Source organism: Miniopterus natalensis, chromosome 3 (genome assembly GCF_054644295.1).
Source record: "Miniopterus natalensis isolate mMinNat1 chromosome 3, mMinNat1.hap1, whole genome shotgun sequence".
Classification (NCBI taxonomy): Eukaryota; Metazoa; Chordata; class Mammalia; order Chiroptera; family Miniopteridae; genus Miniopterus; species Miniopterus natalensis.
In genome coordinates, this window is record NC_142083.1 from 36,850,276 (window position 1) to 36,874,563 (window position 24,288).

Here is a 24,288-nt window from a genome sequence, read left to right on the forward strand (position 1 = left end):
GTAGAATTTCTCTAGGGGGCTGCTTGATGGTAAAAAAAAAAATGTTGGTTTCATTTACTTGATTTTTTTGGTTTGTGGTTATATTGAGATATACTAAGTATGATTATACTTAGTTCAGCTTTCTTGTTTACATTTGCCATTCCTGTTTCCATGTTACCTGGCCTCCGGAGGTTTTGCAGGACATTTGAGTGCCTTTTAGTTGGGCAGAGAAGGGACACAGGTGGGACACCTTCGCTCTTCTGAGGGCAGAGGGAATGAGGCTGCTGCTCAGCTCCGTTGGCTCACTTGGGAAAGTGAAAATTTTGATCTGCCTAAGGCAGAAGAGGGGAGGCCAGAATTCTTTAAATTGAAATTTAATCAGACCGCTAACAATGTAATAGACTTTTATAAAAGTGGGCAGTAAATTTCAATGGCAAGGGAAAACATGAATGAAATCAACCAGGAGCTGTTTATTATCTGTTAATCCAGCAAATACGGAAAAAAGACAGTTTTGGCAAAGTTGGGATGAAAATAATGTCCTTGCCCAATACAGGTAGTGATGAGAGTTGTAACATTTTTAGAAAGCAGTTTTTCAGTCTATGACAATTTTTCACAGTCTTGGACCATTTCTGGAATTCTATTCTTAAAAGTGATTTAAAGCATAAAAACAATGTACATAAAAATGTTTACTGTAATATGTTTTTTTGTAATGTTAAGCTATAATACCCTTAATGTACAACAGAGGAGTGATTAAATCTTGGAGCATCAAACATTCCATTGCATCGATGAAATGCAATTAAAAATGGTGCCAAAGATTGTAACAACATGGGCAAGGATTTTTGACAGAAAAGAGCAAAACACAACCATATGTGATGTGCATTTATGCCATGAATATAGCTATATTATTATTAGCTGTGCATTGAACAAAGTCTGGGAGGAAATAGGAAAAATGAAAAACTGTTGATACATTAAGGTGGCGTCAGTATAGTGAAATTTAGATATCTTTATTTGCTATCCTTCTGTGCAATAATGAAAAATTTTAGACAGTCTTCTAATGTTATGTGCTTATGAAGTATGTTCAATATTGCATTAATTGGGAATTTAACTGTTTGGTATAAAGAATGTTTTTGCCCCTAATGGATAGCTATTGTTTAAAAACTATTTGTTGAGTGGAACATTCTTTCCCCCCTGATTTGAAATGCCCCCCTCATTACATAATTTCCATGCATCTGTTTCTCGATGCTGTGCCACCATCGCACTCTTTAAATGACCCTGGTTTTATTGAATGTTTTGGTTTGTGAGGGGTAAGTTCTGATCCCTCCCACCCCCAGCTCAAGCATTCTTTCTTGAATCATTTGTTTCTAGTCTTGTGTATTTATTTTTACAGATGGACTTTAGAATAAGCTTGTTGAGTTTCATTTGAAAAATTCAGTTTGGGTTTTGATTAAAGTACATTAAATTTATAGATTAATTTGGGGAGATAATTGTGCCTATTATGCCTCTTATTGTTTCCAGAAGTTTCTGTAAAATAGCCGAGTGATTTTTTATTTGGGATATAGTGAATTGACAGAGAGGCGATAACACGTCTCTATTATTTCTGTGTAGAAACAGAGTGATTCTGGTACTGATGCCAACAAATTCACTTAGGAAAGTTTACAGTTTTCAATTGCTTAAAACAGAGTATGCAATTGAATCCAGATGGAGGAATGATGGAGGCACGGTGGAATTCTGTACACTCCAGTTTGTCTTTGCCATTAATAGGATCAGGGGCCTTTTCAGTAAAGTGGCCGGTTTCCAGTGGCCACAGTGATGAGAAAGACCCCAATCTTAGTGAAAAACTGTCACCTGTGGCCGATGGCCTTGTACCTTGTTCCTCTGCATGTTTTTTGGAAGCCATGCCTCCTGCTGATCTCCTGTGTGGCTTTATCTAACTTTTCTGAATGACAGTCTTTCATATTCATATTTTCTTTCCCAGTCTTCCTCTTTCTCTCTCCCCACCTCCTCCCTTGCGGCCCCCTCTCTCTTCTAAATCACTGGGTCTCTCTGTTGGTGGTTTATTATCAACCCCCTCCCCTCCTTCTGTAACGACACTGTCTTTTCTGATCTCTTTACAATTAGCAAATAAACTCTTTTTATGCTGAATATTATTCTCGATGCTAGGACTTCTGGGCATCTCTCTTTAATGGACACATGTCATTTCTGACCTGATTGCTGTTTATCTTCTTTTATCAACGTAAAGATGGTATGGCCTTGAAAGGGAGGCATAACTGAATGTAAAACTGCTGCCTTGGTTTGCAGCGGGGGGCTGCAGCTCAGCTCCTTCGCAAGTTGCAGTTCTGTTCACCCAACCAGATAAAATAGTGATGTGATTGTTGTTTTGAGTAGAGACAGACTAGATATCCTTGTGATCTGTGAAAATCTTTGATCTGTTTACACAATATGTTTTCTATTTGAAAAAAACCCAGCAGGTCAGGTCAGATTCTGCCTGTGAGTAATTAGCAGTCCCTTTAGCAACCAGGAACACGGCTAAAGCTGCTCTTCGTTTTTTAGGAAATGGAATTTCGTCTAAGTTTCCTCTCTCAGTCATGTCAGACTTTTTTATTGTTGTGTGGTGTTTTTTTTTTTTGCCTTTCAGATCCTCTTCCTGAACTTTTTTTGAAGCTATTGTATGGTAGATTTTTCTTGGCATGTTGCTTTCTATTGATTATGTTTGTGCTCGTGTGTGCGAGCTCACACGCAGAGAAAGGACAATTCAAAATTGGAAACCAGTGGCTTATTTTAGAACTCTACAGTTTGTATTTATACCAAGTCAAAATTTAAGATAGTGTTTCGTGTGTGTCATGGATTGCACACTACTAGAGAAACATAGCCTTTTTATTTTTAAAATTTTAGAAGAAATCACCATGTGGTTACTGGGAAGAGGAGCTCCACCCCAATTTTGTTTTTGATAGTGATTGGCCTAACTCGAGATCCGAGGGAATCTCATGCTAATATCCATCAAAGGCAAGCAGCTGTTTAAGAGACTGTAGACTTTTCTCTGCTCACTTTCCTCCCCATTGCAGGGTGAGGCTTGCTCCAAGGGTGGGTTTGTTTTTGTTGGGCCGGCACACAAAAGCCCAGATGCTCCACACTGGGCCGAGCTCTGGAGGCCCTCCAAAGTGGGCGACCCTTCCCACCTCCGGGTTTCCATTTCCCTGCCACTCCCACAGGCTGGGCGGAATGTACCCTCTCCCTGGAGGCCCCCTTTGTATTGCCCTTTTTATGTGTGAGGGGAGGGAGTGTCCCGAGTCCTTCAAGGTCCCAAGACCTCCTGGCAGGCTCATCCCCCGCTGCTGCCCCTTGCAAGCACTGCTGATGTGGCCCCCACACAGCCCCGGGTGGTGGTGCATTGGAGAGCTGGCCTGCGGCACCTGCTTCCTTCACCTTCCCTCCTTCCTCAGAGTGTGTCTTGGTGACTCAGGGGGCAGCTCCTGTCTTTGGGACCAGGGCACTGAGCAGGGCCCTGTTCCAGCCAGGAGCTCTCGAGAGAAAGTGTGAGGCCAGGCCGGGTGAGAAAGGGAACTTGGAAACCCCTCGGAGAAGACAAATAGCTATTGGAAAAGGCCCAGCAAGCGTGGGGTGATGGGGTGCCGTTTATTTGGCGATGTGTGCGCATATTTAAGGTTCTCGCACCCGACGGTGATGTTGGTAGTACAGGGGAAGGCCAGAGCTAAAGAATACTTACTGTGAGTCTTTACGCCACGGTGGTGTCTCGGAGAGAGGAAAACATGGACACAAGCAATGGTGTTCATCAGGGAGGAATTCAAACGGAGTAAAAGGCAGAGCGCCACGCGTTCACCTCCTGCAAATGAAAGTAAAAACTCTCCCCGGCACACCACACTTCAGCTTTAAAGACAGAGCAAACGAGCTCTGACACTCACGCTTCAGTGTGTCAGAAAGCATCTCCCCATCACCAAAATGTGGTTGAAAAGGATTTGTGCTCTTCGGGCACCCTCGCACGAGGCGGACGCGACAGGCGCCCTGGTTGGGACGGTCCCTTTCACTGTGGTGCCTGGGAGCCAGGATGCGGAAGTGTGACGCCCCCCCCTTGTTCGTTTTTCAGGGGCAGATGCCGGTCACTGCGAAGTTTGGCAAAAATGTGTATCTTCCTAAAGATGCCGAGTTTTACTTTATTTACGACGGATCCCATCAGAGGCACATTGTGATGGCAGAGCGCACGGGGGACAGCGTTCTCCAGTCCCGCGTTCCAGGTGAGGCGCCGCCTGCCGCGCGGCCGCAGGTCCACCTGCCCGCAGGGGGTGGGGGGAGAGCCGCAGGGGAGGGTGGACAGCGCCCCCTCTCCCGGGTGTGCGGGTGTGTGGGTGTGCGGGTGACTGTGCGGGTGTGCGGGTGACTGTGCGGGTGTGCGGGTGACTGCGGGTGTGTGGGTGTGCGGGTGACTGTGCGGGTGTGCGGGTGACTGCGGGAGTGCGGGTGACTGTGCGGGTGTGCGGGTGACTGTGCGGGTGTGCGGGTGTGCGGGTGACTGCGGGTGTGTGGGTGTGCGGGTGACTGTGCGGGTGTGCGGGTGTGCGGGTGACTGCGGGTGTGTGGGTGTGCGGGTGACTGTGCGGGTGTGTGGGTGACTGCGGGTGTGCGGGTGACTGTGCGGGTGTGCGGGTGACTGCGGGTGTGCGGGAGTGCGGGCGACTCTGCGGGTGTGCGGGTGTGCGGGTGACTGTGCGGGTGTGTGGGTGACTGTGCGGGTATGTGGGTGACTGTGCGGGTGTGTGGGTGACTGTGCGGGTGACTGTGCGGGTGTGCGGGTGACTGCGGGTGTGCGGGAGTGCGGGCGACTCTGCGGGTGTGCGGGTGTGCGGGTGACTGCTGGGAAGGGCGCTCGCACGGGTCGTCTCACGTCTGGGTTCTCCCAGCTGGTCCACCGCTCTCCAAGCAGCCTCGCCGTGGACTCAGCTCTCAAGGCTGGTTGTGCTTTGGGTGCAGCCAGTGGTGATCCTGAATCTCAGGATCGCCTCCTGCAGTCCCAGGCCCTGTGGCCAGGGGTGGCTCAGGCAGACAGACAGACATGGACAGGTGTCTGTTTTTCCTCCCTCATTCCCTGGGGTCAGTCCTGCGGGCCCAGGGGCCCCCTGTCCCGCTTGCTCCTTTTGGTGGCTGGGGCTCCTTACCTGGCACCCTGTCCATCCAGACGCTTCCTTGCTGGGTCTCAGGCTCCGGAACTTTCTGTTCCCACCACCAAAATGGTCATGTTCTAAAACCTGTAATTCTCCCATGTTTCTTCTTTAATCACCATGGTGACGGATGACAGGTTAATGGATCACGTTAATGTGTTATCAGGAGCTAATAGCCCTTTTCAAATGCAGTTGTTTTGTGTTTTCACTGGGGTGTGGGCTGTGCATTGGGACACCAAGCTCTAGCCTAAAGGTGTAATTAAGATGCTGTTACCTGCAGGAAGGGAAGGTTTTGTTGTTCTTGTTTGTCGAAATTGATCAGTTTTATTTACCTGTGCATCTTTCAGTTACTCTTAAATCGTATCATAGAGGGAACCATCCCATTTTCTTTTTTTTTAAAAATTTTATTATTGTTTAAAATATTACAGATGTCCCTTTTTCTCCCCAATGACCCGCTCCACCCCGTTCCTTCCCCCTCCCCAGTCCCTCTCCCCACCATTGTCCATGTCCTTGGGTTGTGTATATATGCACATAAGTTCTTTGGTTACTCTCTCCCCCTCCACCCACCCGCCTTCTTATAGGTCAGATTGGCCTCATTGTAGAGGAACACATCTCTAAGTGCTTCCTTAGTGTATCTATCACTTGAGGAAGGAAGGCTGACAGTAAACCTGCAGGATGTACAAAGGCCTTTCCACTACCTGGGCTTGAGTCAATATGCTGTTCTGTGGGCGATTTCAGGCACTTCTGTCCCTGGTTCAACAACTCCCATCTTTTTAATAAAAAGAGTCAAACCTCATTAATGACACAGAGTGGCTTTGCTTGCGGGTCTCTCTTGCCTCTGACCGTTTACTTTGACATTTGTCTTCCCTGCCTTGAGCTTCCCCTTCTCTTGGTTTACTTTTTAGCGAAGCCTTTTTTAGAGAAAGAATAAAAACAAAGTGCCACTTCTCATATAAAGACTTCTGTTTTGCCTTTTTCTTTACTTGCACATAGGGGTGAACCTCCTTCCCACTGCTTGTGTGTTAAAGAAAATCTTTGCTGTTACAGTGTGGCCTGCTTGGAAGTGGGGGCTTTACCTGATTCTAACAGTCCCTGCCTCTGACCCTTAAATTTCGCTGGTTACAGCTTTACCGGGGTAGCCGTTCAGAAGTACATAGAGCAGATTTCTCTATTACGTGTTGGACATGTGTGGGCTGGGGGTGTGCGCTGCGTCCTGGGCCCGCGCGTGAGAGCATTTTAAAAAGTCAGTGTGAAAACGGCAGCATCTCCTGCCTGGTAAACCCGGGGTGCTCTTGTTCCTTGGAGCCTGGGTGCGTTGCATTGGGGCGAAGGCTTTGGAGGGTAAGGGGGAGCAGGAAAGACTCACATTCGTTAGCCATGTGCGCGGGGGCCAGTGGTGGCTTCATAATTACAGAGGTTTGGTGGCACTGATTCCCGGAAACTGCCAAGGGTAGTGTAAAAACAGAAGTTGTTCACCCACCTTGGCAAGATGAAAGGGGAGGCGTGAGGAGGAAGAACAGAGAGCAGGGTCAGGTGCCCGCTCACAAGGAGCATTGAGAACACCCGCAGGACAGAGAAGCCATTGTCAGAAGTGGGCGGCACTGAACAATATACATAAGTATCCCTGTTGGGCGATCTTCACCCACCCCGACTCCCCTTCAGTGGAGTCTGTGGAATTAGGGTGATCCTGTGTCGCCGTGTCGTGCTACTCAATAAAACTGTCATCTAAATAAGTACATAAGCCTGTGCAACTCCGGAGGAAACAGAGCAGAAAAGGGCGAAGGCCTTTAAGACGACAAACTTGAACTCGGGGATTGGGGTAGATGTAAAAGGTGAGGGGGTGCCAAATAACAGTGTCTGGTCATCCCAGGAGAATAGAAGCGCTCAGAGCTCATAACGGTTCGTTTTAGATCAGGTGTCGCTGGAAGAAGACGGAGCCAGCTTCTTAATTTGGCCCCACAGGCTTGGCGGCATTTAAAGATAACTGGCCGCGTGTCCTTTCTGCCTCCGTCTCCTGGAGCATGTGGTCTGCTTAGGCAGGTGACAGCATCTCGTGTAGACTCTGGGTGAACTGTCCACTGTCTTGTCGTCCAGGCCACGGGCTTCAGGAGACGGTGACGGTGTCTGTGTGCCTGTGCTCGGAAGGTTACTCCCCGGTGACCATGGACTCCGGTTCGGTGACCTACATGGACAACATGGCCTGCAGGCTGGCCCGGCTGCTGGTCACCCAGGCCCATCGCCTCACTGCCAGTAGCCATCAGACGTTGCTGACCCCGTTTGCCCTGACGGTGGGAGCATTGCCTGCCTTGGACGAGGAGCTCGTGCTGGCGCTGACCCATCTGGAGTTGCCGCTTGGGTGGACTGTCTTGGGAAGTTCTTCACTTGAAGGTGGGTCTTCACCAGAAAATGTGTATGTTTCATCTCTGTGTCAAGTTCAGAATATGTCTTCCAATTTATTGTCTGTTTCCCTGGGTGGTTTTCCTGCCCATGTTTGACCCAAGCCTTGATCTGATGTGGCTGGTTTTCCTTAGGTCCTGAGCCACTCGACTCTGGGCTGGTGGATGCTGTTCTAGGAGGTGAGGCGCTTTGCCTCAGGAGGGAAGGACTGTTCTTTGTGGAAGGCTCTTGAACCAGCTGCTCTGGGCTGCGGCTCCACTTCCTTGGGCATGTTTTCTTGCTGGGAGAAGGGGGTATTACTGCCTGTTTCCAAACAGACAGAATCATTGGGCAGTGAAGAGCATGCAGCCATCTCTGTGGAACATTTAGAAGAAATGTGGCCATGAAGAAAATGTAACCATTGCACTGACATCTTAAAAAATGTCAGTGTCACTGTGAGCATTCATATTATATTTGTACTATGAATGAGTGATGCGCACAATGTCCTGCATGCAATTTTCTGAGCAGGGCTGTTGAAGGCAGGACGTTGTGGACCTCACTCATTCATATGGTCGCCAGGAGTCGAAGCCGACTCAACAGCATGTAATGTGCGCGTTCTGTATTAGAAGTGCATGTTCGGTTAGTTTTGCTGACAGGGACATGATCAAATATGTTTGGAGGATACTGGGTCACCCCCAAGTAGCTAAGCGTCATCTTATTGCCATTTTCATTGCTGTTTGGAGATGTATTCTGGCTTTCCAACCTCTATCTATCACGACCCTCCGTTTATCCATACCCTTTATAACAGGCTGACTTATGCCACCAAGAGGTCCTTTCTGACCCCTCTGCCATACTTACAGAGATACATATATTTTCACGCGAGGGAAACTGAAGCAGTTCTTTTTGTGGTGAGACATTGTATTTTATGAGAGAATAGCTCTAGTATCACAGTCATTAGGAATATGTGCTCTGAGGCCAGGTTCAGATCCTGGCCCTGTTGCTTCCTGGCTATGAGATCTCCTGGGCAAGTTATTGTAGTTCCAATGCCACAAAGTTAAAATTTCTAAAATGAGGCACTATAGTATCCACTTCACTGGTTTGTTGTGTTGGTTAAATTAGATAATGTATGGTGAAGCTTCTAGAACAATGTCTGAATATACCAAGTTCTCAGTCTAATTTGACTTTTGTGTGTGTGTACGAATGGATTTCCATATATAGAGAATATATTGTATGTACCTATGTGGAAAGCAAATTGCAATTGGTCTGGACAAGTGAAGCTACAGGCAAAGGGGTAAAATCCTGGTATTGTAAACAATTCCTTGAAGATTTCTAGGAACTTTTTTAGACTTTCTGTAAGAACAGTTTACAGTACAGATAACATTGACTGGAGCCTAGACTTGTAATGGGGTTTCTCTACACCGTCAGTGTTCAGGGACAGGGTTAACACTTCTTTTTCTTTTTGCTCCTGTGAATGGGTGAATTCCACTACCCTGTCTTCAAGTTCACTGATCCTTTCTTCCACTAATCTAGTTTGCTGTCAGACCCTTTTATTGTATTTTTCATTCCAGTGATTATATTCTTCAGCTCTGTGATTGGTACTTTTTAATATTTTCATTCCAGTGATTATATTCTTCAGCTCTGTGATTGGTACTGTGATTCTGAACTTCCTATCAGATAAATCACTCTTCTCCAATTCATTTAAATTCAGTTTCTGGAGATTTATCTTTTTATTTGGAACATGTTCTCCTGTTTCTTCATTTTCCTTGACTTTCTGTTGGTTTCTGTGCATTAGATAAAAGAGGCACTTCTCCCAGTCTCTACAGAATTGGTGCTGTGTGGGAGATGAGCCTCATTAAGCAGCCCAGCCCAAGCTCCTGGTTGCCTCTAAACCTTTGTGATGGTTCAAGTTTGCTGTCTTTGTTCTTAGTGGTCCCCAGAACTTGAGGCTATTCCGAGACCCATCAAGGCCATGAAGGGGAGGATCTCAGTCAATACCTAGATTTGGGCTGATTAGAGGCCAGGAGTTGGGAAAGTATGCAGTCAAGCCCCTTCCAGGGAAGACTGGGAGACAGGCTTTTATTTGCTCGCTCCTTCCATGCTGAACTTTGGTGGGACAGCTGTAGCGAGTGCTCACATGTGCACCCATTAGCTGCTGCTTTATCCACTACAGTCCTTGAGAATGCAAGCCCCATTGGCTATCAGAGCCAGGTGATTTGGGAACCTGTCCCTTGGGTGGTATCAGACATGTGTACAAGATCTTTTCAGAGAGAGGCTGGTGATCTGGCTTTATTGTTGGAGTGAGCTGGAGTGAGAAGGAGGGAAGTGCCCACTGGCTTCTGGGTCCAGCCTGCCCCTAGATGCATGCTAATTAGAAATGGAACCCTCAGGCAATAGCTTGTATGCAGTCAAATCCGTTCCAGGGAAAGACTGGGATGGATGCCTGTTCCCCTCTCACTGAGCCCTGGGGAGAGAGATGGCCATTGTGCATGCTTGTGTGATCATTAAGAACTGCTTTTTGGTTTACTATAGTCTTGTGGGACTCATGGATACAAGACTCTTCAGCTTTCAGAACTAGAGGGTTTTGGGGGCCTGTCCCTCAGGTGGGAGCCTTAAAAGTTGAGGTACTAGTTGTGTGTTCCAAGCTCTTTGCTACTTAGGGAGAAGCTGGGATTTGGGGGTTCTCTCTGGATTGTATGGCTTTGTGCTGGGGAGGGGGTTTATGATGAGAGTGTGTCTCAGCCTTTCCTACCCATTTCGATGTGGGTATCATCTCATTTACTGTACCTATAGGAGTCACTCAGGTAGTTTTGAGATTTCTCTCAGGGAATTGCTCCATGTGTAGATGTATATTTGGTGCTTTGATGGGGGTTGGGAGAGCTTAGGAGACTCCTATGTCACCACCTTGGTCTCTCTTCTTCAATTTAGTAGAGTTTTACCCTAAGCAGTTTAGAGTCTCTTATGTGCTCATTACATCTTTTTCTAGTGTACGTATTCCATTAATGTTGCTTGTCTTCAAGGTAAATGATTTACAGCAACAAAGAAATAAACTGAGGCATGAGGCCCATTGGAGTAAGTTAGTGGAAGGGGCATCGTAAGTTGAAACAGTTTTTTCCCCTAGTAATTATTTCTTCTAATACTTATGCAAAAACTATTTAAAGCTTCACTATTCACACTAATTAAAACATTTTTGTGTTTAGTTGTTTATGCTTTTTGGGGGTATAAATGGATGCTACTGAATGAGTATTGATTTCTGTAATCACTTTGTCATGAAAAAGTCTGATTGAAGCATTTCTGTATTTCCTTTCCCTTTCCCATCACTGGAAGTTGTCAGAAGGGCCTGAGGTCCCGGAGAAAGCCCAGAGTCCGAACAGACTGTATGTCTCGTAAAGAAAACCAGAGCTGCTTCTTGGCCCTGCATCTTACCCATCATTACTCACAGTGCAACTTCATTATGTGTTCTAGGGAAGGAAATATCCCAGGTTTTATTTAATTTTGTGCCATAATAAAATTGGATTCCTATTTTGTAAAATTAAACCCATTCTTTCTGTAAATATGCTTTCATGATAAAAGCTTTTGCAGGGTCTCAGGGACCCAAATTTGCAGTGAAACTTCGAATACTTATATAATGATTATTCATTAAAATTACAATTTATCTTTTCCTGTTTTGGGGTTTTTACTTGTTTGTTTTTTGGACAGAAATATTTTCTCAAAGATTGACATACTTTTGAAAATTAGGTTAACTGGGATAAAATATTCTGTTTTATTCTGTTGGTGCTTGGATAATTTTTTAGTTAAAGTCTTCCCTTCCTGCTCAACCAAATTACTTTCTTTCACTTATGTTCCAAGATGCTTGCCATGGCTGGCGTGCACCAAGCTTTACATCACCACTGGGGAGGCTGCTATTTGAATAAAGAGACCAAAGGGACTATAAATGCCGTCTCAGAGAACTGATAGCATTGCCCCTGGGAACATAGTAGCTCCTCTCCCAGTGGAAGAGGTAGAGCGTGTCTTGTTTGTTTCTTTCTTCCTATTTATTGATTTGAGAGAGAGAGAGAGAGAGAGAGAGAGAGAGAGAGAGAGAGACATTGATTTGTTGATCCACTTATTCATTCATTCATTGGTTGACTCTTGTATGTGCCCTGACCGGGGATTGAACCTGCAACCTTGGCATATTGGGATGATGCTCTAACCAACTGAGCTACCTGGCCAGGACCTATGTGTTCTGATTTAAGGGAAAAAACTCACTTGCTTAAAAAAAAAACACCACAGAGACTTTCATATATATATTTACAATTACAAACCAATATACAGCAAAGATTCGCAGATTCAAGATATTTTTCTTTTGCCAAAGTAAATTACTGTTATTTTGAAAAACTGATTTGGACTTTTTTGCAGTACTCTAGGTAAAAGTAGTTCATATGTTCAAAAGCCTCCTTATAGGCTGAAGTTCTTTGTTGTAGAAGAGAAGGAACTCTTTATCATTCCAATTATAAAAACATAACAAAACCTGTTTTCCCCCAGTTTTTGAAATATAATTGACATACAACATTGTATAATTTCAAGGTCTACAATGTGTTGATTTGATACATTTATATATTGCAAAATGATTACCACCATAGCATCGGCTAACACCTCCTTCCCATCACATAGTTACCATTTCCTTCTTGTGGGGAGAACATTTAAGAAAGGTGATACCATGAATTAAATCTGCAGGGCAAATATGTTTAAATCTTTAGTAAAACAAAGAAAATTTTATGTTAGATTGCTTTAACAAGTTTAAAGAGTTAAACCTTCTTCCTCCCTTTATAATTAATTCTATGAATGGGAGAAGTTTTTAGGGTAAGCCAATTGAACTTTTGCTACTTTTCTGCAGGGCTGTCTTGGGCATAAAGTTAAATACAGTTGATGTATTTAGACAGCCAACTTTCCATTCTGTAGATGTATCATTAGTTGGAAAGGTGTCCCCAAGGAGAATTAACTGTTGGAACTGGTAGGACCTACTGAGGGTGACTTAGAGGATTAATTATTTTAATTATTGATTCCAAAGATCACTGTGCAAGTAACATCGAAGGAGTTGTAGCAACCACTACAGTTTTAAACTTGAATCCCGAAGTTGGAGAAATGGTTTATTAGCTGTAGAATCCACGTTACAAGGGCAGGTCCAAGTAGAGTATCTGTGCGAAAACGAGTCATGGTGTCATGAAGGGTGAACTCAAAGGGAAAGGAGAAACCTTGTCAACCTGCGTTGAATGTGTAGGTTATGTGATGCGATGCTGTTACTAAGAAGAAGGGTGGCTCGCTCTCATGATGCTTTGTTTCATTAATAGTGTCTTCATAAATTAGTTCTCTCTTTGAAGGAGAATGTTTGTTTTTCTACACTTTAGAACTATCAGGGACAAAGGAAAGCAATGCAGAGGGCCAAAAGGCCTCCGGAAGAGAGTTTATAAGTAGGGGTTTTCCAGCCACTGTTAAAATGTGTCTTGATGGTTTAGTGTTCTCTTAAGGAGTTTAAAGAGCAGTCATAATATTTCTTCTTATCTGCAGGGAAAGCCATTAAGTGAGAATTAACAGTTCATTACGAAGGACTCGGTGGGAACTGCCAAATTCTGTGACATCCACATCTCGTTTCAAGCCACATACCCGAAACCATCACCTTCTTTCTAGGCAACAGGAGAAGGGAATGTGTGGGCCAGCGATGTTTGACAGAGGAAGATATCTGTTTATCTTTCTGTGAATAGAGGAAAGAGATCTGTAACTAGTAAGAAGAAGATTTGTTTAACACTTGAAATGAGCTCGGCTGGTGTTTCCATTGGTGAATACCATTTGCTGGCTGTAGCTTTAGAAAGAAAACAGAGAGAGGCTCAGGAGCTTGGCTCTGTTGGTTGGCCCTGACTTTGTGTCCCAGGTTTCATTAACCAGGGGATGGCGCGTTGCATTATAAGACTTGGCCCACAGACTGTGTGAAATGTCATCTTTGTTTTTCGGCCCCCAAACTTTGCACTGGACAGCAAGTTTGAAATAGCATCAGCTGAAGTACCAGTGGGTAGGAAACCCATAAAGGACAGATTTATTACAAAATACAAATGTCCAGGTATTAAAAAACGCTTCCTGAGGAGTTTTGAAATTAATGCATTATGGGTATTGACTGATTTTGGGGTTTTATGTTTTTCTTGGAAATCTTGACGTTTTTCGAGCAGTTGTATATACACTCAGTATTTCTAGCCTTCTGTCACTTTGGATGGTATCGAAAGGGACACGTATCTCCACACTTGCTTTTCTGACACTTTAAGCTGCTGTTCTGTCCCTTTGGTTGCTAAGGTGACCCACTGGGTAAATGCTAGCGGTGGACAGTGTTCTTTAAAATAGGTCCGATGGCAAATGGGTAAAATTGCTTCACGGCACTCAGCCACACACACACACACACACACACACACACATTCAGACACACACACACACACTCAGACACACACACACACATTCAGACACACACACACACACTCAGCCACACACACACATTCAGACACACACACACTCAGACACACACACACAGACACACACACACACAGACACACACACACACACACCCTCTGCATCGTTTGTGAGGTTTTAAATCCTCAATTTAAACATGTTTCCTCTCTCTCCCATCCTTTTTTAGCTTTTCATTTTTAAGGGATGGCTTTTCTGGTAGGAAAAAATTTAATACAGAAGTGAACTCTTAAGGAAAAGTGTACTTTTTCCTCTGTTAATTGAAGCTGTAGCTCACATCCAGAGTGTAATATTTCTCAGCTGGGCCTTTGCACTCGCAGCTCTGGCTTTCAGTGAAAGGCAGTGAGCGGACCCCTCCTGGCCGCCGAGGAGTGGCCGGTTTCCTGGCTGCATTTGATATCAACTCACATTGCGGGCTTCCAAAGGCCATTTCCATGATAGGTTGAATCGACACCTTTTCTGCTTGTCAATAATCCAATTAGGTCGCATTGCATTTTTGTCTCCGAAACAAGACAGGGTACCTGGTGAGTGAATTGGAGGTGCCTGTGCTGTGAGGGGAGAGCAGAGAACGCCTGGCGCATTTGGGCCGTCAGCAAACATCTAATGACTGCATGGATGGTGGGTGCAAATCGTAGCCCTGAAGAAATATTAGCAAATGAAAAAGTCACCGCGCAGTCTGGAAAGGGTGCCTGACATAATCGCTGCTGATGGCACCGAGTGAGCGAGCGCCTGCTGCCCGGGGCGTGGCCGGAGCGCACTCGGCTGATGGCCCAGCTGGTGTCTTCTGCTGATGCAATCACAGTGCCTCCTGAGCAGACAGCCAGTTCCCTTAAATTATGCTTCTAAATTATAGCCAGAGGAAAACTGTTTTCAAATGTACCACATATCAGCTTAGTGACTGTTTATTATACTTTTTGGTATTAAAAGACCAGACAAATGTATATGACTAATAAGTCCCCCAATCCTGGCTTCCCTAGCTCTTGAGAACTCTGTCCCATTTAGTATTTTCCTTGCAGCCCCCTTCTGTCTGGGGCAGATGAGCCTCCGTTTATGTCCCGATGGGAATGTGGATTGAATGGCACAGCCGGCTCAGTTCCTCTCTGTGTCTGGGTGATCTTGCTCCCAGGATGGTACAGGTCATACCTTTTAATGTTTGCCATTAGAGCAATTCTTAGTCATTCTGTGGCAGTTACAATTAATTCAAACAACTCCTGGTACCAACTAAACAGGAAGGGACCTATTTATTTGGGGATAAAAGATTTCATTTTAATTGAACACCTCCACCTCTGCCAAATTGTATAACCCCTTTACAGAGCTTGTTTTCCTGACTGCTGTTAGGAATCTGAAACTCTATAACAAACATAATAATTTATATGTGTCTTACTGTTTCCTGTTTCAAGCTCTTTGGCTGATTCTGTGCTCTGAACTTTTATACTGAATGAGAAAGAGCTCTCAAACATTTTGCTTGGCTTTGTATGTTTTTTTTCTCCCCCCTCCCCCGAAACAGTAGAAGATCTCTTTCCCCCTGCCTTCCCATCACCCTAGGAAGTGGGTAGATTCTGGAAGAAGGAGGGGTGGGTGGAGGGAGTGACATTCAGTCCCCTGCACTTACTGTTCCTTCCCATTGAACTAGATGTGAGGATGGAGCCAGAAAGGAGGGAACAGGGAGCTGGGCTAACAGGACAGGCCTGGAAAGCCCTCCTGGTGGAGGAAACAGGCCCTCCCCACACACGCTGTCTGTCGGGCTAAGCACAGTGAAGCACACCTGGGGTTTGGGGGGGTTTAGGGCATTTACCGGGCACAGCAGGGAGTACCTTTGAAATGGCGGGCATCATCCCCACCTTTATCAGGGGCATTATTCTAAAAGGGAATGCAGAACGTTTAGGTGTTCCTGGTCATATTTTTCTTGGAAGAAAACTGTGTCCTGTATAGCCATGGGACACGCTCCCCAGATTCAGATTGGGGTTGATGACTTAGAAAGTCCATCCTAGTGCGGCTGGTAACAGTCTCACGCTGACAGGCATGTTGGGGAGTGTACATGCGTGTGTTTGTTTTGTTACCTGACCCTAACAACCCTCTTCCTGATTACCATTTAAAAAGGAAACAAAATGGAAACATCAAACATGCCTTGTCGGGAATCGGCTAAGAAAAAGAATCCCACTTTCTAATAAAACAGACTTAAAGGTCAAAATTTAAAGGCTAAAATAATTAAAGACAAGCTATTTAATAGCCACCACAGTTCTTTTGAAGATATGAAGTATATTGAAATGTGTCTGTGTGTGTGTATGTGTGTGTCCCCGTGCGCACACCACCTTCCCTGGGCTTAGATGTTTTGACATTTCGGATGTCCCCTTCCTGGGAGTCTGTGCTGTGTCACTCAGGTGCATGATTGGCAAATACACATGAAGTCCCTGTCATTTCACTGGGAGGGCTCATTTACCTATTTAAAATATAAGGCCATATGTTCACTGATCTAGATATAGAAATAGCAGTATAAATTCGTTTAAATGTAGACTAAGCAGTTTTCTTTGCATCCATGTGCAGTGGAGTATTTCCTGGTTGTTTCAAACTAGAGCTTTGCTGGACGCTGGCTCCCCCAATAGCATCCCCACCGCCTGCTAGTAAGACAAAGCGAGCTTGCTGCGTGCTGTGTAGGGGAGAGCTCCCCTCCACACATCCTAGCAGTGTCTCCGGTGGGTAAGGCAAAGCGCAGTTTATTGAGGACTTGACGTTTGGTTTAATGAGGGCCTTTTAATGCAGGGGAGCGGTGGTAGGGTGGTGGGCAGGGAGGGGAGTTTGACTAGGATTGGGTAAGGGTCATGATATAATAAACATTGGTTTCAGGGCTTAAAAACTGTCTGTTGAAGAGTTGACGGGTTTTAAAGGAAATTCCCATAGTGGTCAGTCAGTCATTTGCCTGGGTAAGTAAATGGAATAGTCAAGTTATGCTGCTGAAGACAGTGGGATAGTAAAATCATGTTAGTGCGGACGGTAAGCTGTGTGGAGAAGTAGGTGGCTTTTGTCCTGAGTGTCTAACTTGTATGTAGGAGTAGGTAGTTCATGTCTGAGTTTAGTTAAGAGATATCAGAGGCAGAACCAAGAATGAGAGATGCTCCAAATGGCAGCTGCAGGTCCAAATTGCTGTAGTTATTAAAAGCTGACTTCCATGGGTGCGCACCAGAGAAAGAGCCATTGGTCATTCATTCATTCATTTATTCATTCATTCAATAAACAAATATATATAGAGCACATCACATGTGCCAGTCACTATGCCAGGAGAAAGGACAGAGCAGGCCCCTCCCTCTCAGCCCTGTCGCCCAGTGTGAGGCAGGGTTGTCTGGATCTCTTTCAGGTACACACATAGTCACAGTACTTAGCAGGAGGGCATGTATAAGTCAGATTCTTACTGCATGTTTAGTCCACAGATCTTGAATCTTAGAATTTTCATGTTTAGCTTGTTAAGATTAGGCTTGTTTTAAGGTGTGTCTTGATGTCTCTGGAGTCCACGGGCCTGGGCTTGCTTTTTAAATGTAAGCAAATTGGTTCTTTTACATATTTCCAATGTAATGTTTATCACGGGCCGCTTGTGTTCCAGGCACTGGGTCATTGCAGTGGAAATACAGGTGCACAAACTCTGTATAAACCAGGTGGTTTAAACATACACAAATAATTGAGATTTTAACAGTCAATTGCCATTCGCCTCCACAAATACCAAATGACTTCTGTTTGTCAGATAGGTTGCTGGATGTTAGGAATAAAAACTTGAAGGACCCCCTTCACCTGTCAGATGATATAGTTAGGAAACCACCATAGTATATAGAGCGGGAAATACTGCAATGAAACCACGACACGCAGATGAGCCAGGAGCTGGGGTGGCTTTGGATACATTGAAATAATCCCACAGATCTAATAGATAGATGAAGTTTGGGGAGGACCATGGTCTCCAGTTTTCTGGACATGTGAAGCCCATTTCCTTTTTTTCTTTTTTAATTTAATTTAATTTTTTAAATTTAATTTTTGTTTAAAATATTACAGATATCCCTTTTTCTGACCCATTCCACCCTGTCCCATCCCCCTCCCCAGTCCCTCTCCCCTCTATTGTCCGTGTCCTTGGGTTGTGCATATATGCATATAAATTCTTTGGTCACTCTCTCCCCCTCCACCCACCCACCCTCCTCCATCCCTCTGACATTCGTCAGTCTGATCTATGCTTCCATGTCATTGAATTTATTCTGTTCATCTGTTTATTAAGTTCTTTAGATTCCACGTATAAGCGAGATCATGTGGTGTTTTTCTTTCTCTGCCTGGCTTATTTCACTTAGCATAATACTCTCCAGGGGAAAGCAGTATGGAGGTTCCTCAAAAAATTACAAATGGAGCTGCCTTTTGACCCAGTGATTCCACTCCTAGGAATGTATCCTAAGAATCCTGAAACACTAATCAGAAAGAATATACACACCCCTATTTTCATAGCAGCACAGTTTACAATAGCTAAGATCTGGAAACAGCCCAAGGGCCCATCAGTAGATGAGTGGATAAAAAAGTTGTGGGACATTTACACCATGGAGTACTATGCAGCTGTAAAGATGAAGCCCATTTCTGTCCCAGTTTTTCATCAGGGGAGAGCACGTCTGAGGACAGAGGGTGGAAACAGGCTGCTCTCTGGCACTGGCCCCTGAGAGCCTGCCCTGCTGCAGGAGCACCAGCTCCCCAGACAGTGTCTGACCCCAAAGGGTGGTCTGCTCCTGGCACCTGTTGCCCCTGATGACGTTACTGCACGTGAGTGAAAGGCGATGCGAACGTGCACCGTAGTGGGTGGAAGGAGCAGACTTGACTCCGGTACCTGCCTGACCTTGGATAAGTCACTGAACTCTCCACATCTCTAAGATGAGTTGTTCGGATTAAATGCTTATGATGGTTCCTTCCGGCTCTGCCGTTCTTATTGTGTCTGATATGTGGTCTCTGATAAAATGTATGAGACAGAATTTATAAACAGAGGGACTAATATATGTGTGTCTTCTCCTCAGTTGTTCTTCCCAGAGAGTCTCTGCTCCACTTGGCTGTGCGATGGGGCCTGCCTAAGTTGTCCCAGTTCCTCGTGTGCCTCCCGGGGGGAGCTCAGGCCTTGGCTTTGCCCAATGAAGAGGGTGCCACGCCTTTAGACTTAGCTTTAGATGGTGGACACTCCACGCTGGCCGAAGACATCACAAAGTGAGTTTGGCTACTTAGTAGTTTCTCTCTTAATCTGTTTCTAGAAAGTCTGCTGTTCATAATGGAAAAATTGAAATAACCAAACCACAAGCTAATGTTGGTTTATGTTTTCCCATTAGTCCTCATGTGTAAGGTACAGGTGTATACATATCACATACGCAGATATACAGATATATTTGGCATTAACACTTCATGGGGGAGGAGTAGTTAGGGGAAGATGCCTTAAAATCTTTATGAGGAGCTATACTTAATAATAATTAATAACCCCTACTTATCTTTCAGGTTTCAGCTTTAATGTCGCTTCTTCAGAGAGGCCTTTTGTGTGATGGTCTTTTATGCTTATTAATTCACAGCAGTAATTGTGACTAAAATCATTCACCGTATTAGTTGTAATTTAGAATTTTCTATATATAGTGATCACCTGTTTCGTATGCCTCCCTCCTAAATCATCGGAGGGCTGAAACTATTTCTGGTTCACACACTGCGGTGTTCAGCATGTAACATTCACTGAAAGAATATAAATGTTTTTGAATCAGTAAATAACAGAGAAACCTTAAAACACTATAAAGCCAGTGGGTGGATCAGGATCTAGTGAAATAATGTAAAAGAAATAATTTGTCAGCTGTGAAGTTGTCTGTGTTGACGATGATATCCACACTCTCAGTGAATTATGAATGTATTGTTTGTTACTTAGAATGGTTCAGATCGGTCATTATTTTTAAGCTATGAAGCAAGGATTCATATATGGTAATTTTCGCCACTTAAAATGTGGAAAAAAACCCCCCAGATAAATGGGAAAGTAAATTAAAAATTACAAAGCGCTACATAAATATGAAATGTTGTCAGAATTACTGTAGTATTAATGGACTAGTTTTTCTCGTTTGGCTCATAGAACCCAATGTAATTAATTTATGGTTTTATGGTACATACTTGGACATTGGAGTAGAAGTCAGAGCTTTCTGTGTCTCCCTGGCCCCCCAGTTTGGTCAGATGATCACCAACCAAGGAGAGAGCCCATCCACAGGGAATTGCCCTTTCCTTTGCTCTAACATGATCCTGCTTTTTTGGCTAAAACAGGGAAGACAGGACTTAGTGTTACATTGAGATCCTGGAGGCTGACTTCATCCTTGGTAGCTTTTATCTTTCTACAGGGTCCAAGACCTGCAGATATTACGTGTCTTAAAAGTTTACACATCTAATACATCCATTCATGGGGTTAGAAGTAGACGGACTGTAAGCTAAATGTAGACCTTCCATTTTCTAAATTAATAGCGGTGATCAGATTGCTCAGGCTCAGAGTCTGTTGTCCATTTGCCACAGCGGCTTGTCTTTGGAACAGGAACGTGTTTCCTGGGAGATTCTGGAGTCCCTGCCAGTGATTAGTGCCCAGAGTTTAGGGAGATGCCCCAAACCTTAGAGTGTAAGTGCTCTTTATGGATCTCTTGCTGTCGCTCCGTGTGATGGAGATAACGTTTATTTGGTTGGAAGTACACTACATTTTTCAAAAGCAGATCTTCATGAACAGAATGAAGTCATGAGTGGAGGGGAAAGAGGCAGAGCCCTGGTTCTGCGATGTAAGGAACCTGGGAGCAAGCTGTTGGGATGTGACGACATGCTGGGGGGCTGTTCCCTGGGAGACACTCACATTTTCCTCCTGAGGCTTCTTTACTGTGTTTATCGTAGGACCTGATCAGCCATCCAGAATATTATGATACTAGCCATGGAGCCTGCATACAGCTAATAAAAGTGGAACTGTTCTTAGCCAAACAGAACAGAAAATATGCTGATAGTCAAGAATTTAGTTCGGGAATGTTGTTCCTTTGTGTATGAGTGTATTCAGGCATACAGCACGATCGAATTTATGCATGTTTTAATTTGCATGAGAACATGATTTACAACAGTCGGCCAGTGTGTTCTGAATATCTCACTGTTTGCAATATCCAAACCTCACCACGTTCCCTGGAGATCATGTCTGTTTTCCACTGTAATCATCTAATAAACGGGTGGCTGCTGGCTAATTTGCTCTACATGTGGCTCCATTAAAGGGAGAGGCATCTTTTCAGAGTGAAAGGGGAATGAAATATTGAGGTAAAGCACTATGCTTAATAGTCAGCACTGTTTCATTATGTACATAAATCTTTAATATATATGATACATGTGAATGGCTTTTCCACTGGTATCTCCTCCAGGTGGAGAAAGAAAGATGGCTTTATTAGAACCTGCTTCCATGATCTTCTGTACTTACTGTCAGCAGGTGGCTTTGGAGGATTGTTTCGCCGGTCGGATTTGCGATACCGGGGGCAGCGAGGGTGCTGGGCTCGGGGCTGGTGCTCCGGAGTGTGCGCGGGTTTTGATTTGTGCCGCTCAGTTTCCAGGGCAGACGCTCCCCGGGCTGCTCCCGAGCGCGGCTCAGCGAAGATGCCGTCCTGCGGTACACCCACGCGTCGGAAACGCTCACGCTGACGCTGAACCACACGGCCGAGCATCTGCTGGAGGCCGATATTAAACTCTTCAGGAAATACTTTTGGGACAGAGCCTTTCTCTCCAAGGTTTGTGCCCCATTATCCTAGCCTACAGTAACACGCGCCCGCGGAGCGCGGGCCGCACGCGTTGTTTGGGGAACCGTGTTTTCCTAATAGAAGCCCGGGGGCCGGGGAATTGGAAACGTACACAGTAGAATGAAGATTATTATGTAACACTTCTATAGTAGAAAATGGTAATTTATAGATTATTCTTGTTTCTTTTATTTTTTATGAGCCAGCCTTGCCAATGTTGGGTTTTAAAGTTCTAACATTGGAAATTTTCTGTTAATGTATTGACTATATTATAATTCCTATCTAAAGCAGTTGCAATTAGGGTTATTTTACATGTGTAATACCTACTTGTGGGGTTTCTTATGGCTTAGGTGTGGTTAAGCATTTGTCCCAGTGTACAGATTCTTCTTGAATGGGGTCTGCTCACTTAAAACCAGTTCTTTTTTAAAGAGGGTTCTGCCGTCCCACCGGGGCCCAAACACCAGCATTGAGGGCTGTCATAGCATGCCCATCTTGAGCTTTAAAATGTTGCATCTTCATTATTTTAATTTTTTGTGTGGAATCTGGAAGAATATACAGACTTTTTACATCTTATAATTATTATTAAGCAAAATGCTATTTTGAGTAAAAGGGCCGAGCCGATCTAGTTGAGAGCTGCTCCGTTGGGCAGAGGCTTGGCCTGGGAGAGCACTGCTCGGGATGAGCTCTGCTCCGTGCAGGTCCCTCAGGGCGGAGCTCAGCCGCATATGTATCCTCAGACCGCCACAGGCGCCTGGTAACACAGCGCTTCAGAAGGATGGAGCAAGCTCTGTGTATAGCAACGATTATTGAGCTTTCTTTCCATTGTAAGATCCTCCAGCTTCTCGGTTTGGATTTGTGATTTCTCATAACACACTTGAGATAACGCTGACCTCCTTGCGGAAGGTTTAGGAGTAAGTGTAGGTGCTTCAATACTCTTTCCTGGTGGACTTCACAAAACAAAGACCAAATGGAAATTGCATTCCACTTACTTGGAGATTTTTGTTTCATGAAAAACACTGAGAGTGTTTGTTTATGATAAAAGCATCAGTTACAGTGGAACGGCCTGTGTTCCAGGTGTTAGCACGCCTCTTTTTCTTCCTACCCCGAGCTGTGTGGCTGGGTGACCGGAAGGGAGCAAGGCTGAGATTCTTTAGGATATCCAGAGTCATTAATTCTTACGTGCCCAACAAAATGTTTTTATGGTATTATTGAATTAAAAAAAATATTTGTGGTACTTCTTACTTGGTTAGATGTTATTTTAAATGTAAGCAGGTGGGAATTGTTACATAGGCTGTCCACACTAAAGCTTTACACTTTTGGGTAACAAATATGATATTATGTATTGCAATAAAAAAGTATTTGTGCTTTCTTAAATCTTAGGTGTCTAAAAGTCTAATTTTATATCTGACTTGATCTGAGGGACTAATTCATCCTCAGTGAACCACAGTATATCTGCAGTATTGCTACGGAGGCATCTTCAGTCCCAGGGTTTGGGCATTGCCCAGTTACCTGCAGCTTCTAGAACAATAGTAAAACCTTGCTGCAGAACCTAAGTTTGCTGGACCACGCCTGAGAGCCAGTCGGCCGACCCCACTCAGCCGCACTGTTCAAGTTGTAAAGGATTCTTGCCCTCACATCCTGTTACAGCTGGCACTGGTGGGCTGGTAATTTGTAATGAATATTAAACGTTAAACAACGACAGGCTGGTGCTACATATCCAAACTATAAAGATATTAGGAAATTAAATAATAGGCAAAATCTTAGCTGAATCTTTTAATCGTGTTTTAGTTCTCTCCCTGTGGCAGCGTTTTGGCCACGGGAATGCTGAGAATTGATGCACTGAGCTTAGTCACATGCCCAGGGGGATGCAGGCGTGTGTGTCGGTTGTAGGGTTGTCCGCCCACGTTTGCCCATGTGTTCAGTTTGGGACATGTGCTAATGCAGTCTGGGGCTGTTTTACCATTTGATCCATTAACACATAATTCTATATTTCTTCACATTTTCACTGGCTGTGGGAAATCCATTTCAAAAGAAAATACGAGGGTTCCAAAGAGGGCAGCTCCTCTCAGAGGCTCACAGACTCCGTCTCAGCGGGGTCAGCCCGCCCCTGCGCGTGTGAGCCTGCAGCCCAAGGCCCGCGCTCAGCCTGGGTCCGCTGCGTGATGGTGGTGCTGGGTCCCCGAGACCCCTGTGTCTCAGGGTGTGGATGGGGGTTGGTCTAGGTGGGCAGATGCATAAAACAGTGGCCCTCCTTTCTGGTTTCAAGATGTTCTGTTCTCTGTCTTCTTTTTGGTTCATGCATCCCACTCCTGAGAGCCTTGCTGTGATCTGGGGAAGCGGTAGAGGATTTGTTTCAGGGAAGTTTTGGCCCACGCCGCCAGGTTCCTCCAACATCTCTCACGGTCTTTCCTGACACGCTGCTGGCCTGTCCCAGCTCTGAGATCCTTGAGTGTGATTTTATCTTTGTTGCCCGTTCGAAGCCTCAAATGCTATTCAGTGATTTATGTTTT

General features: G+C 44.8%; 1 protein-coding gene across 2 annotated transcripts in view; it reads left to right on the forward strand.

Moving 5' to 3' along the window:
* The first annotated feature begins 4,087 nt into the window (after positions 1–4,087).
* ARHGEF28 (Rho guanine nucleotide exchange factor 28) overlaps positions 4,088–24,288 on the forward strand; it is a 159,640-nt gene continuing 139,439 nt past the window's right edge. For both annotated transcript variants that reach the window (XM_087815412.1, XM_087815411.1), the window contains exons 1-4: positions 4,088–4,229; positions 7,245–7,538; positions 19,040–19,223; positions 21,592–21,772. In XM_087815412.1, coding sequence (XP_087671538.1) covers positions 4,088–4,229; positions 7,245–7,538; positions 19,040–19,223; positions 21,592–21,772 — 801 coding nt within the window. The remainder of the gene's footprint in view (positions 4,230–7,244; positions 7,539–19,039; positions 19,224–21,591; positions 21,773–24,288) is intronic.